This window comes from Lissotriton vulgaris, chromosome 9 (assembly GCF_964263255.1).
Source record: "Lissotriton vulgaris chromosome 9, aLisVul1.2, whole genome shotgun sequence".
NCBI lineage: Eukaryota > Metazoa > Chordata > Amphibia > Caudata > Salamandridae > Lissotriton > Lissotriton vulgaris.
Genome location: NC_141697.1, coordinates 594,015,469 through 594,031,338, shown reverse-complemented (window position 1 = coordinate 594,031,338; position 15,870 = coordinate 594,015,469). Strand labels below are relative to the sequence as shown.

The 15,870-nt window shown below is 43.8% G+C and overlaps 1 protein-coding gene across 1 annotated transcript in view; it reads left to right on the top strand.

Annotated features, from left to right (window-relative positions):
- The window catches only part of EML3 (EMAP like 3), a 398,769-nt gene extending 383,999 nt beyond the window's left edge, over positions 1 to 14,770 (top strand). Inside the window, exons 21-24 of the mRNA XM_086938192.1 lie at positions 6,028 to 6,115; positions 7,649 to 7,747; positions 12,518 to 12,648; positions 13,277 to 14,770. Coding sequence (XP_086794318.1) covers positions 6,028 to 6,115; positions 7,649 to 7,747; positions 12,518 to 12,648; positions 13,277 to 13,465 — 507 coding nt within the window. The 3' untranslated portion in view covers positions 13,466 to 14,770. The remainder of the gene's footprint in view (positions 1 to 6,027; positions 6,116 to 7,648; positions 7,748 to 12,517; positions 12,649 to 13,276) is intronic.
- Positions 14,771 to 15,870: the final 1,100 nt, after the last annotated feature.

The following is a 15,870-nucleotide window of genomic DNA, read 5'->3' as shown; positions in this document are numbered from 1 at the left end:
AGGAGTAGTAGAAAGAAATTTGAGAGGAGTCAGAAGGTTGGGGTAGAAGATATATTGAGTGAGGTATAGGCTGAGAAATTGGCTAGTGCATTGGAAATGCTAAAATTAGAAGAAAGAGATAAGTATATAGATCCATAAGTACATTAAAAGTATATAGATACATAAAAAAGTAAGTATATTTAGATTAAATATATTGATAGAGGCACAGGATGAAAGATGGGGTAGTGCACTATTAACAACATAATTGTTTTACATGTTTTATAAAGTAATACACAAAGATAGGTACATATCTATAGTGAAAACAAATGCTTATATACAGAGGAATATGCTGTAAATTTCTATTTCCGTATGGTGCTTATGTGGGGAAGAGCCAGATCTTGAGTAGTTTTCTGAAGACAAGGTGGTTGTCGGTGGATCTTATGTTGGGGGGTAAAGAGTTTCATAATTTGGCTGCTTGAACAGAGAAGGATGTGCCACCCATTGTTTTTTTCTTATATGGTGGGATTTTGAGGCGAGATGCTCCTTTAGAGCGTAGGTTCCTTTGTTGAATGTGTTTGGTGATTTTATTCCTGATGAAGAGTGGTCCTATTCCATGTATTGCTTTGTGGGTAATACAAAGCAGCTTGAACGTGGATCTTCTGGCAACCGGTAACCAATGCAGGGCTTTCAAGGCAGGGGAGATGTGGTCTTGTGGTTTGATATGCAAGAGTAGTCTGGCAGCTGAGTTCTGAATCCGTTGTAGTCTTTTCATGGTCGCTAAAGGTGATCCGTGGTAGAGGCTATTGGCGTAATCGAGTTTGGATAGAACAAGGGAGATGGTAGGTTGGACCTTGTGTGGAAATCCCAAATGAGGGAAAATTCGTCTCAGCGTTTTTATAGTAGCAAAGCTTGATCTTGCTAGTTTATTTACTTGGACATTCATCGACAGCTTGGAGTCCATTGTCATTCCGAGGTTTCTTACTTCCTTCGATACTTTAGGCAGTGATCCCAGTTCATCAGGCCATGCGGCAAGCGGGTTGTAATTTTTCCAATCGCCACACGTGAGTATTTCAGTTTTTGAAGCATTCAATTTGAGATGGCTCCAAGTCATCCACTGATCCACGGCTCTGAGACAGCTGAAAATTGGTGATTTTCCAATGTCTTTGGGGCATTCCAGTTGAAGAAGTATTTGCGTGTCATCTGCATAGTTGTAGCACGTGAGGTGAAATTTATTGATCAGTACTGGTAAAGACTTCATGTAGATGTTGAAAAGCATGGGCAAGATGATAGAACCTTGAGGGACCCCTGCTTTTGTGGAGTACGGTTTGGACGAGAAAGGTGGGGTGTGGACGACATTAGTTCTGTTTCGAAGGTAGGATGTGATCCAGTCTAGAGCAGTTCCCTCTATGCCGGCTTCATAAAGTCTTTGTTTCAGAGTGTCATGGTCAACCGTGTCAAAGGCAGCTGAGAGGTCCAAGAGGAGTAGCGCAGCAACCCCGTTGCGGTCAACTGTATTCTTTAGGTCATCCCAGATGGCAAGGACAGAAGATTCAGTGCCTCTTCCCGGACGGAATCCTGTTTGGAAATCTGAAAGTATGTCATTTTCTTCAATGAATTGTGACATCTGGGCGAACGCTGCTCTTTCTATCAGTTTTCCCAGGAAAGGTCCATTTGTAATGGGGCTGTAGTTGTCGGGGTTCAGCGGGTCCAAGTTTGTTTTCTTCAGTAAAGGGCGTATGTATGACTTTTTGAGTTCTTCTGGAAATATTCCGGTAGTTAAGGAATCGTTGATGATTCTTCTTACTGGAATGGCAGCAGAGGTTGTTAAAAGAATTGTCTTGAAAGTTTGTGGCGGACAGGGGTCAGAAGGGCTGCCGGCAGGCCTGCTTGCTTTGACCAGGTCCATAAATTTATTGTGTGAGATGTGTTGGAAGTAACGGAGAGGCTTGATTAGAGCATTCTTGGATAGTTGTTTTGTACAAGGGTTGGTGCTGGTGCTTTGTTTCTGTTGTAAGTACGAGTCCAGCGTGTCTGCTTTGTCCTTGTAATGATTTGCCAGTTTGTCTGTGAAATCTTGAGTAACAGGATGAGTTCCTTCTAGGCAATTTGGTTTTCGAAATTCATTGAGTATTTTATAGAATTCTTCTGTGTCTCTCCCTCCTGATTGAGCGGTTGGGGAGGCGCGTGTCACTGCACTGTCGCATCACCCGAGGTTATTTCGGGTTCTCTACAGTCACCATCGGGGAAAGCCATGGGGTGGGGCCGGTGACCATCATGATGACCCGAAGGTGGTCCAAGTTTCTCATTTTCCTATACCAGCAGCAGGTTGAGGTAAAATGGTACTCTCTGTTGTCCGAGTGCTTTCAGTTTAATCAATTTATCGATATGCAGTTTGATTGGTGCCCCAATCAGACACCCTAGCCCTTGAAATAGCTAAGGCAATTGTTCCAGGATACAATCCACTTGAAGGACATGGAGTGTACATGCAGAGGAGACTAGTTCAAGGTTTTCTGCAGTGAAGCCTCCCCACAATGTCTCTGTCCCTTCCTTGGTGACAAGGAACTTGGCTGCGGTCTGTTTGTTGTCGTGTTGCACCATCACGTCAATCACACCAACTAGCGGAATAGGACGTTGATTCCCCTATTTAAAATGCTAGTTTTGGTTGGTGACAGTGTCAGCCGGGGTTTCTGGTGGTTGCACTGTCCCACGCTCATGATATTAACTGAGGCTCATATTGTGATAACTGCCTTGACTCCAATGCCTGTCACAACCATTTTGCATACTGGCGGCGGTTGCCTGTTGTCAATCGCCAGAGTGGTGCATGATAGGAGGAACACATGTCTTCAGAGGTTTCAGCCACCCAGTGGGACCGCTTGCACTGGGTTGATCTCTGTCATTGAGGGTTAGATTGGGTACCGCTTCCAAGGGCGCCAATCCCTCTCTTTGCTGTGTCTAATGTCGTCACTCCGGCATCCACTGGCTAAGTGATTCATCTTGCCACAGTATGAGAAATTCTTGCACTGAGCTGGACACCTCTTTGGCAGTTGTGCTTCCATGCCAGAATTCTTGCATCAAGCGTCATAGTTGTGGTTACCTGCACTAGTCCTTCTGGGTGGGGGTTGGCTTCGTATGGCGTCAGTCTTTATGGGTGGAATTCTCCCCGTGTTCGGCGGGCAGAGAATGTCGTCAGTGCTGCCTCCATCTCCACGGCTTGGGATGCCAACATGTCACAGGACTGTGCCAAGGCGAGAATGTTCACTAGACTGATGCCGGGTTGGCACAAGATGAGTTCCCTCAGTGCCACTGACTTTCAGCCTTGTATGATTTGGGCCCAGACTTCTTTGGCCTGATTATTGTCGGTGCACATGGTACCGAAATATTTTCACAACGGGCAACACAGAGACCACCCCAGATGTGACTGTCCACATGGTGTAATTCAGGGAAAGCAGAAGAGGATATATTGCAGGAGAAGTGGCTGCTCCCAAAGACTTACAACATCATACACACCTGCAGCAAAGCATTCTGTATGCAGCAAGTACTATTGGCACACAATCAGTTCAAATAGCTCGCTCCTGGATACAGCAACAAAGGTTTAGTTATTCCATTAAAACTATACCCCCTTCAGGGTGTGGGACGACGTGGTGCTTCGGGCTAAGCTGACTTAATTCCCTTCCCCAGTAACCCCGATTGGGGCCAGCTCTGATTTCTTGCTGGGCATGTGGGGAGAGGGCTTCCACAGATGGCAGGAGGGGGCTGCCAGTGCATAGATTGACTGTTGACACCCTTGGTATCATCCCATTCAATCGTATGAAGGCGGATTATGGGCTTGAGGAGATGAATCGTATCCAAAAATGGCAAATTCAGCACTGGGTGATTCACCCTTTTGTTAAACCGCAGGCTGAGCAGCCCCTCACGCCCTATGAGAGATGGTTATTTCTTAAGCAAGATGATAGGTGTCTCATCACAAAGATTTATGGGCTTTGTCCATACAAGATAAAACAGCAGGCAGAAAATATGGAAGGCAAAACTGGGCCAAGCACTCACACCCAAAGAATGGAAAGATATCTATTACACAGCACACAACATTGCCAGTACAGAAGTGGCCTACAAAATAACTTTATACTGGTGCCTAACTCCTGCAATCGTCCAGAAATGGTGTCCAGAGCAAACTGGGGATTGCTGGAGGGGCTGTAGTGGAACAAGCACCTTATTGCACCTACTTTAGCACTGTCCAAAGCGGGTCCGTTTCTGGGGGAGAATTCTTGACAACATTGATAGGTCCTTTAACACACAGCTCCAGAAGTGCCCTGCATACACCATACTCGGGCTTTCTAATCCCTTGACATACTATCTGGCTGAGGGTACAGCAGACTGCCCTATCCCTAGGCACTGCCCATCAGGATATTCTTTTTATTATGGGGCTTTGACAGAATTCCTGATTGTACTGCTTGATTGCACAAATTGTGGTACATTTTGGGAATGAATAAACCATCCCTCACAGTAGAGTCTAAGCAAGATACCTACCAAGAACTGTGGGAGCCCTTGATTTACATTTTCTCTACTGAAACAACGAGTTGACTTGCCCGACCTACCTTAAGCTGCTACACTTGAGCCTACCCGTGCTACCAACCTCTGAGATGTCCTCTTGCGCCAAGGAGTACGGCACAAATCCCAGGACATACTCTACCAGTAGCCCTGGTTGGATTGCTAGATGGTAGGCGACCTGCTGTGCATTACCTCTTTGCAGGAGTGACAGGGGTTGAGGGGGTAATTTCATGTAGATAAAAGTTGGCTTTTGTTCTTTGCTTACATTTACAATATGCTGCCAGCCCGTGGGCTGTAGGCGGACAGCTGTGTATAAAAATTGCTTTAGTGTATGTTTAACCCTAAAAACAGAATTGATCCCTAAAATGATACCCCCCAAGCCAAAACAACCCACAAAAATACCACATCCCATATCTTTGTGGCCGTCCTACAAAAAGGAGCCTTCAAGCAGGGACACATGATGGAACCTAAAAACTCAGGAGGGGAAATTGGGTTACCCTTTATTGAGGTTGAGCCTACATTTCAGAGCGTGTTGCCATTGATTGAGCCTGAGATCGCATGAGGAAAGACCCTGTTACTCTTGACCGGGCCTGAGACTGTAGGAGGTCTGAGCGTGTTACCTTTGATTGATCGAGCCTCAAGAAAGGCAGTTCGGGCTGGACTGTTCCCATGAGGCGCAGGATAAAGACTGATTTGCATATAGCTGGGTCTGAACTGAGGTGGCAAAGTAAGCTAAAGAATGATGATGGATTCAACCCAGATCTTTGACTGGGGGTGAGTGTCTGAAAAGTTTCAGCGCTCCGTCCATCCTCTCTTTGTGTTTGCTTTGGTGAGAGCAAGTTAACCTTGATTAATCCGGAGACGGAAATTCAGAGTGTGTTACCTTTGATTGAGTCTTAGAACACAATTCAGAGCGGGTTAATCTTACCCTGGTTTGAGCATAAGCTTCTTGGATGTGGCATTGTGGTATCTATGATGGAGTGTGCCCCCCCCACCCCCAAGATGTGAGGACCTGGTAGTCATTATAGGGTCTTAAGGTTTGTGAACTAAACGTTTGTTACCCATAGTATAGCTTGAGGTCTCAGGAGGCAAGGTCTTAATACCCATAATAGAACTTGAACCCTTAGGAAATGAGGTAACATTACCTAGGATGGAGCTTGGGAGCCCGTAAATGTAGGAGCTTGGTCTCCATCACACAGCCTCAACTCCCTTGGAAGTGAGAGCCTAGTAACCATGATGGATCTGAGACCACAATATAGTGATGGCCTGGTGACCATGTTAGAGCCTGAAGCTGATAGGACCTGAAGGCCAGAGACCCCTGATGGAGTCGGATCCTCCAGGTTTTGAAGGCCTGGGGTCCATGACAGAATCTGATGTTCCTAGAAGTGAGGTCCTGGTGGCCTTGATACTTTCTTAGACCCTTGGTGGGTGAGGGCCTGATAGACCTGTCAGGTCCTGGTCCCAAATAGATTCTCTGACCCCACTTCTCTTTGTAAATTTCAGGGTCACTCCAGCTTCATCACTCACTTGGACTGGTCCAAGGACAGCAAGTTCATCATGTCCAACTCTGGGGACTATGAGATCCTGTACTGTGAGTATTGTTTCATTGCCAGAGAGTGCATACTGTGAGATCCTGTAATACGATTGTGTATTGCTTCTAAAATAGTAGAATGTGCACTTACAAATGCGACCAACATAATATAATAATACTTTTTGTTCTGACTCCAATGTAACTGACCAAAACCACAACTAGGCTTTTCGTAGTTTACCTTTGTATGTGCTGGCAATGCAGAAATTTAGAATTAAGGGTTCGTAATATGGCAATTTATGACCCTGCCTGATGTTTCATAGTCCAGAGACACTAATATGTGATTTTATACTGCGAGCATGGAGGTGAAGTCTTTGGAGGGAGGATCATGTGGTTTTGGGATATACAACTTAGTACTATCTATGGGGATGTAGTCAGGAAACACACCAAGGTAAAGTCTTTAACTTAGGTGGAATAATGGTACTCCCTCCTTTCACCAAAGGATTGACACCTTCTACCAATTTAAAGTCTGTACAGAGGCAATGATCCAGCTGGTGTCAGGGTGGATTCTCACCTCCCTGCAATCCACCCATTTGCCCACTTGAAAACCCATTGGCATTTCTCAACACCTGGGTTACAAAGAAGTGGACACTGAGGGAGAATGGAGGTTGGGCCAGTTACTTATAAACTATAGCATGCCCTCCCCATGACCATCTCTGGGAATTTCATTGTGTTCAGGTCGTAGGAGGAGATGACCTGACTTCTCACCTCAACCCTTAGGCGACCTAGATAAGCCCAATAATTATTCTCCCTAGGGTGGACTACACTCTGGCTAGAGATCCCTTTGGCTTTACTGATAACAGAGAGATGCCTTAGGACAGAGAGCTTTCCCAGCGATCCCCTTTAGCCAAGGGCACCTGTGCAAAGCTAATAGGAGGACGTAGCTGTATTCCTGGGCCTGCTGTCTATGGAGCATATTACGAGGGATATCCCAGGAGTGGAGAGAGCCATTCTATTGTTCTGCATGGAGAGCCTGCAGGGCTACCTGGCTGATTGGGACAGCAGTAGGGCAGTGGATGCATCTCTATGTTGATGCCCGCTACTCCCATTCCATTACCTGACCACAACCCTGCTGCTTTCAAATTTGGGAGTTAGTCCTGCTGGAAGCCGTGCCAGCTAAATCAAAGAGTAGTGGTTCAGTGTAGACCTGGACAGAATCAATTCTTCCACAAAAGAATAGCCAAAGGCCTAACTTGGCTTCATGCTACATTCAATGAACCCTCTTTGACCTTTTCGCTTTCCCTTCCTTCTCTCGCCCTCCTATTTTGTTGGTTTCTGTGCCCTTTCTCTGTGCCACTCTCTCTAGCTCTCTCCGCTCACTCTTACTGCTCTTCTTTTCCATGCCCTTTATTGTTGCCTCCATTTCTATTTGTTGTTTCTCCCTGCTACATCATCTGGCCGTTAACTCCCCCCTTAGCTCTACTTTGTCTACCCTCTTGGCCTCTTATTTGCCCTAGCTAATCAGTACTGCTTAATGCCTTACCACAAAAGCCCAATTGTGTCCACGTAGCCTCATATAACTTGTTTGCTTTGCAGGGGACGTGGCAGGAGGCTGCAAGCTTCTGAGGAACCGCTTCGACAGTCGTGATCGGGAATGGGCAACGTACACCTGCGTGCTGGGTTTCCACGTCTTTGGTGAGTCTAGTAAGGGTCTGAAACGCCTTGTTACTCATGGAGGCAGCTTCACAAAGAGCAAAGACATAAGGGTCCTGAAAAGGCAGTGCCACCAAATATCATTGCTGTGCACATCATACTTTGTATAGTGTGCACTGATGAGTGCAGAGGGACCTTTTGGAGAGTACTAACCTTGCCTTGTTTTTTATGCACTGTGGCAGTCCCCTTTTGGGACTCTGTCTGTGAAGAAAGGGTACAGAAGATGCATAAGGCAGAATTCATTGGACGCCAATTTTTATTTATCTCTTCTCAGATATTTTAGGTTCTCACTTCCCCTGAATCCTGTAAGCAGAAAAAGCACCCTTTGATGAAACAGGCAATCCTTCCATTTGTAAACAATGTCTTAGGCCTCCACTATACCTGCTGCTGCTCTATTCAGCAGAATTTGGCTGTAGTCGTACAACTCACCCTTCCGTTTCTTCTCACGCCTACCTTTTGGCAGACTCTATATCTACTTTGATGGTTGGAAGTGGGTGGATTGAAGAGGGAGTCCTGTGGGGAAGAAGGCAAACCTTGCACTTTCCTTTGTTTGGAAAAGCCCAGACCATTGCTGAATGTGGCCTTGAGACCAAGAGGGGCCAAAGAGAAGAACCAACCAATCAGTGCTAGCATTGCATGTGAAAACGGCAGCTATTGCGAGCTCGGTGACTGATTTGGTTAGTGTCAAACTGCAGGGCTGCAGCGACTGGGCTGGAGTGTGCTCAGAGCAAACAGTTTTTTTTTAGAGAAGAGCACAAAAGTGAGTGAACCCAACCTATAATTGTGGATAATCCACCAAACACCACCCTAAAAGAGGGTGACAAGTTTGCACAGGCAAGTGTTCCTATCTGGAGGCAGGAACTCCCACTTTGCCAGAGGCACGCCCTGTCAGCTAAATGACCTTTTACCTCAACCCCACTGGTAAACATGACTCTGGAAACACCTCTTTATGTACCCTAAATGGACGCTGGAACTGATCGCCCTCATTCGTTGTGGTTATCTCGCTCCACTTGCAGCTGTTGAACTGTACTTTTTCCCTTTTGATTGTCAAAATGGCATAATAATTCAGACTTGTTTAAAATTAAATAATTATACAATTTATCTCCAAATCGGTGACCTTGGATTTTCAAATAGATGCAAACATTATCAAAGCTTAGCACTGTGTAAACTCCTCAGATAAACACACTGTCTAGTTCAGCAAGAGACTCTTTTCACTCTGTAGACTTCTATTTAGCGCCCCAAATCCCAGGGCGACCAGAGCTAAAGATTTTTCAGAACATGGCTAGGGTTCACCCTGGGCTCCCTAAAATCAGTGACTGTGTTTTCCCATGATCCACTGATCATTTATTTACTTGAACTATTAGTAATTTCCTGGCTTTGAAAGTCTTTCTCTCTTCCTGTAGGGAAGCAGATCATAATCTACACAAAAAATACCACAGGCATGTTTTATATTAAGAAGCAGCGCTGCCCTTTCTCGAAAAATCTGTGTCACTGGATCAATGAGGGAGAGTGACTGATAGGGGTATTTCCGATTCGGTGACCCCGTTTGTTGTGGAAGCCCAACCAAGAGCTTGATAGACTCAGCTGGGTTTATTCTTCTTTGCAACAAAGGAGGTCCCTTCTTCCAAGCCTAGCATCTTTGGCGTTCTTCCTTTTTAGGTCCCCATTATAGAGTTTTTTTTCCATTAAAGATAAACACAGCATATCACGGTTAAGCAGAGATTTGGCTTCATGGAGGGCAGCTTCCTACTTCAGTGTAGGCAGGAGGTTTTGTTTACATTTAATTTCTTTGTAGACCCCCGTGCCAATCCCCAAAAAGAAAGTTCTGAATTCTTCCCTTTTCTAAATCTTCACATGTTAATTCTTTATGTCTGAACCTACAATTACCAATGTTTACACCTTTCCAGGAGCATCTTCCTCTTGCCCATATATAGAAAGCAGTGTTATAGTTTATGTTTTAGTTTCTTTGTTCAGGCCTGTGAGAGGAATGTTGTTTCATTACACCAGCCAGTACCAGTGCGATAAAAAGTTGTTTATATGGTGGGCAACTTTTGCAAAGCAAGAAGCCCTTATTTTCTGCGTTTAGAACTTATAAGGCCACTCTGGATTCATATTTCTAGTTTCAGAACAGAGTTGTTCTGAAGCATTTGTATGATCTCCTCCATTTGTTTCCTCTTTTGACGCAGCATCATGCTGAATGGAATGTCCATATTGTGTTTAATACTGTTCTCTATAAGCACTTTTGTGCCCATGGACTGCAGTGAGAATAGTGACATGAAAGACATGCACTTTAGTTGCAGTTATGTTTGCTCACAGGATTAGCAAGCTGCATGTTTTATTAGCACTTCACAAAAGTACAAGGGATACTGATAGAATTCCCTTTTTTGTGCAAAGGTGATTTCAGATTTTTAACTAAAGCATGTCATTTGGTTGCCATCCTTCATTCTATATCCCTTGTCTGAAGCTGAGAGAATCAAGAACAGTCTAAATGCCTACAGAGCAGCCACTTTGCATTTTGGATTTTGTGAATGCCTTTTGGTCATCTTGAAACAAATCTTGTGGTCATCTGAAGTAAAACTCTTGTTAACTATGTGTCTTCTGTGGTAGACAAAGAGGTGGCTCCTTGGGGCTTGAGTTCTGTATTCTTGCGACATTTAGTTTATAGGATCCATCTACAGCCATAACTACTCAATCCTGTGATCGCGGCCAAATCTTCATCAGTAGATGTGTTAATAACAGCATTAAGTAAGTTTAATTCCTATTGTAAGGTTTTCTGAGGTAATGTTGCATAGTAGGAGGTCCTAGACCTTGAAAACAAATAGCTGGCAAGTTGACTTGGAAAGGTTTATGAACCTCAGAGCTGAAAATCTCAGCCCTACCAATTCCCTGATCAATTACAAAATGATTAGCAAAAATCTGAAAACTGATAAAGGTTTTAATAAACGGGATGATATACTTCCTGGCCCCAACTCCCCTTTATAAGGTCTCATCAGGATTACATATACTATTGCATTGTTGCCTCTGGTTTCAAGTACCATTGATGTGTCTCATCTTCTCACTTCTAGTCATCACTACCACAGCTCCTGCAGGCAAGCACCCCAAGGCATAACAAAGATTCCGCCAATTTGCTTGTGCGGCAGTGGTGGCTGATATCAGAAACAGTTCTCTCCTCAAGAGTAAGGTGGTGTTGCCTACCCTTCACATAACTCTCATGATTACCAAAACTGCAGACAAATTGCACAGGTTCCCTCAATAGTTGCTTTGAACCTGCCACTTGCGCTGTCCCTTCCATTTATCTCCCAAGTACCAGGGCGCTACAGTCAGTCAAAATATGCCTAATTTCCCTCCAGGGTGTGTTTTGTTCGTTAATTAAGCCCCTAAAACATAAGAGTCTTCTTTCAGACCTCTCTTTCTCAAGTAATCTGAGAACCCAACTGTAGGTTTATTGACGTTTGGAATAATTTGTGTCTCCTTTACTTGACTGTCTTTGGCAAGCAATGATTATTCCACAGCATCTACTCTAACACAGCGTGTTCATTGTTCATTAAGCATTTGCAGAGTCAAACTGCCTACTTATTTTACGGAATTCCTGCCTGTGCACACAACTTCTCTACTTGATTTCACCTGGCCGTGCACAGGAACATCTTACAGTTTCTGTAACATTTCGTTATGGAGAATAGCAAATCCCATTCTGGAGTCCCCTCATTGAAGATCTGGATGGCTATCTTTCATCATTGATCTCCCTTTCTGAACTGTGCCCCCAGAGCTGACCTGTCATCCTGGTTTGTTACATTGCACCAGTAGTCAATCAATCAATCAAAGCATCTTTATTCAGCAGGAAGATTTGCTATAAAAGGAGTTTCAAATACATAGAGAAGACAAAAAATTAACATCAACGGCTACCAGCATGTATCGTACAGAACATGAGTAAAAGCATGGCATACATAATAAATAGTCTGAAAAGGCAGATGAGTTTAGTCAAAGTGCATAGTGCTTCTTGTAGGTGCGGCTACCTTAAGAAACAAACTTACACAACAACAAGATTCATTGTCCATAATTCTTGCAAACACCTAGAAGCTTGTTGGCACTTACGATAATTTCTGAGCCTTAAAAAAGGTGCTAAATACATTCTCATAAATAATTGGTAATACCCACAGAAGAAAGTAAAGTGAATCACGGTTTGCTTAGATACATTGTTGCATGGGCAAACTTGTGAGCTAAGGTTGTACTGAAAGCCTTGCAGGAAGCAAAGGGAGTATTTCAAGGTCCCTGCTCTAAATCGAAATAAATGAGCGCACCTAACTAGTATTCATAAGGTAATCAGTGGCACAGCATCAAAATTAGAAAGTATGTAATCCCAAATACTGGGTTTCTGTGATTCCTCATGCAAACTGATACCTTGCAATTTTTCTAACAGGTCCTGTGCTTGCTTTCTGACTCAGAAACAGCAAGCCTTACACCAATCCCTTCCAGTGATTTTTTTACGTAGGACAGCCAGGGAATAGAGAACCCTCGCTCACAGTAGTCAAAGGGATCCTATTTCAATTGAGGTCTTTGCCTGACGGGAGGCAAAGCGGGTGGAGTATGCCAAGTGTAAGAGTCTGTCCATCATGCTTCAAATTTTGGTGGGCAAGTTTTTTGTCTTTAGGCCACCGAGGCTCCTGCCCCTCCTTAATCAGGCTGAATCCTGTCCCCTTCTTGCAAAGTGCCCATGAAATTTCCATACTAACAATTCTTTCCATCCTCTTGCAGGTGTGTGGCCTGATGGTTCTGATGGCACAGACATCAATTCTCTCTGCCGCTCTTACAATGAGCGAACAGTTGCCGTGGCCGACGACTTCTGCAAAGTCCACGTATTCCAGTACCCTTGCTCAAAGCCCAAGGTGGGTAAATGGGGAGTGGGGTTAAGGAAGGTTGGGGGAAAATGCAAGAGGAAAAACTGGGAAAGAGGAGAGGGAAGGTTAGTGATGTGGACAGAGAGGGGGAAGGTGTTGAGAGAGGATGAAGAGGAGAGTTCATGGTACACAATATGGAAATGGAAAAGTTACACGTGGAGTCTCACTGTCTAGATTTGGTGGAATCAGGACACAATCTCGTGTATCCAGATTCAAAGAAGAGCTTCACTCAATTTCCTGGTATATTCGGCATTACTGATCATCACCAAATTGCCTCGGCCTTCATAAAACATTGTACCCAGTGCAAAGGTGAATTATCTAGGATTGCTGGAAAAGGGTCACACCCGTAGCTTATAGAGTACTGACTTAGGATGATTATATCAAATTTTAGATATACTGCAAATCACATTCTCTTAAAAAAATACTGAAATATAAAATAGTCAGACTACAGTCATTTGAGTATAAATCATGTGTTCCTCTGCTCCTTGCACTTCTTAGTTTATGGAGGGAGGGATAACATGATTTTCAGCAACACTTCTCTATCTGTCAGCTATAGTGGTCACTTAGGCTTATAAGTTAACCCTTTTCCTAACATATTTCTCTTCTTCACTCACAGGCCCCGAGCCATGTTTATGGGGGACATGGAAGCCATGTAACCAACGTACGCTTCACACATGATGATCGCCACCTGATCTCTATGGGTGGGAAGGACACCAGCATCTTTCAGTGGCGAGTGCGAGGTCGCAATCTTCTACGCAGTCATTCAGCTTCATCCGGCTCTCTGGATGTCACACATGACCCCTGAACGCCAGTTCCGCTAATGTGACCAGAGAAGAAAAGTCCATAGTCAATGGGAGAGCCTCCATGATGAGCCAAGGGGATATCCGTTGTTTCCGCTTGAGCACCTGCTAGCTACACACATCTGTGTCATTTGAGTAAAGGGTGGATTGAAAGTCCCTCGCTTTAGGGCCTGAAAAAGATGATGGTGAGGAATAAGGAACTTTCTGAAGAATTCATGTGGGTGGAAGGTGCAGCTTGTGCATTAAATTCTAGACTGTTTTCAGAATGACAGAATGTGATGTGATTCGCTTGTGAGAATTAGGATCTCTGTGAATATTTTTTCCACGAGGAAGAGACATTGTGGTATGATGGGAAGACCATAAATATGAGATGGAAGTGGGAAGTTTTATTATGCAGCTTATGTCAAACACACTGTAAGCCTTTGCACAACACGGACAAGCGTGAGCCGCAGAAGTCATATAATAGACCAAGTACAAGGAACGTTGCCTAAGGATACCTATGTCGGGCATTGAGGAAGGGACCGTACATGTCCACTGCAGAAAAAACTGGTGGTCTGGTAGTGAAATACGATTACTGAGCATCAAGACCCAAAAGTCCTATTGCTGAGCAAGAGCCGTGTTCAGTTCTGACAATAAGATCCAGGAAACTAATTTAATGTAGTACCTGATCATTAAAGAACGGGCAGTGGCAACACAACCTTAGTGTTGAAAACTGAACCATAGACTGACACCAGAAGCTCTGAATTTGATAATGGAAATAAAGAAGTAACATTACATGTTTGTGTAAGATACTGAAAACCAGGAAGTGACATCACATGTTCAGTGGTAGATATTGAAACCACAGATTTGCATCACAGGTTCTGAAACGAAGAATTAACATCACCGATCAGCATACATATAATGAAAATCTGATTGTTTTCTGTGTCAAATATTGGAATACAGGAAGTGATATGAAATGGTTTGTGATGGATAAAACAGGAAGTGACATAAAATGTTCTAGAACAGTTCCTGAAGTACAAGAAGTGATATATTCTGTGACAAATAATGACATTAAGTAAATGCAAAGCTTTATTTTACGAGACTTTAACAGCTCTAAAATCTAGGAAGTGACATTAGATGTTATGTGACAGGCACTGAAGATCAGCAAGTATCACATGTTGTGTTGGATGTAGTGCCTGTCTTTGAATTCCTCTACATGTATGTTTATGTAGAAATGCCTTGTGTTCTTTAATGCCTGTCATGCTTTGTTTTAACCAGTAAGCACTATGATTTCCTCATGGGGCAAATAAAAGACGTCTTAACTGCTGAAACACTTTTTCCTAGTGTCCTGAGTTTGTATATTGACTTCGGTCTCCCTTTTCCTGTGTCCAGGCCTTTTGTTTTCCTCGCTACCTTTTAGACTCGTATTGCTTTTGGTTATAGCCTGTAGTCGAGGTGATCTGTTACCCTTTGCTTCACTTTCCTGGCGTTTGCCATTTGCCACTGGGTTGAGAAGTGCAAACTTTTTCTTAGTTGACAGCTGCTGGTACTGCTGAATGCCATAGTTGTCAAAAACTAAGGCTGCCTGCCTTGGTTCTTCCTCTGTATGCCTCTTTCCACCACCAATCTCGGCTTCCTATCATTTTATCTCACTCTTGCAGGTGTTTTTCATCTAAGCTTTCTTCATTTGTCACTCTTTTCCTATCTCTCTCTTTCTTTCTCCCTTTTCTCTCTCCTTCTCTGGGTCAAATTCTGTTGATTAAAAATAATTAATAGTTTCCAAAATCGAGTGCCTTTGCCAACCACCTGCAACGGATGTGGCGTAACGACCAGAGCTGACGACTTTGGAGCTGGGGAGCCAGCTTTGAGTCTCGGCTCAACAACCTGTGATTCTGGGCAAATCACGTAATCTACCTGTTCCTACCAAAATTGAATGTGTCCTTTTTTAACGTAACTGGTGTCCATGTGAGGCTCTCCAATACCTTTGAGTCGAGTTCGCGCTATATAAAACTGCAACAAAAAAAACGGTTCAAATTAATCACTAGTACCTGTGCAATATAGAATGTGTTGCAGCTGTAATCCTCTTCCTGATGCACATGTTGTGCATTGGTCTATCATCTAGTGGTTGGGTTCGGAAATATTTAACTATCAAAGATGTTAGAGTGGGCTTCAACTAAGGTGGAGCTATATGACTCACTACAATATCGACCGTAAGCCCACAGTTCCCAAAACGTGCCCTCAGTTTTAGATTCTTTTTTTCTAGTTATGAGTTCAGAGGTATAAGAGAGAGCTCTCGTAAAGAGTAAGGAAGTTGTCAGGTTTCTTTAATCACTAATAAGTGAACAAGATGATCCAACATCAAGGACACCAGATTTTTATTAGGGGTCTTCGACTAGGTCGGAGAATGTATTTCAGGGTCGTTTTTTACTTG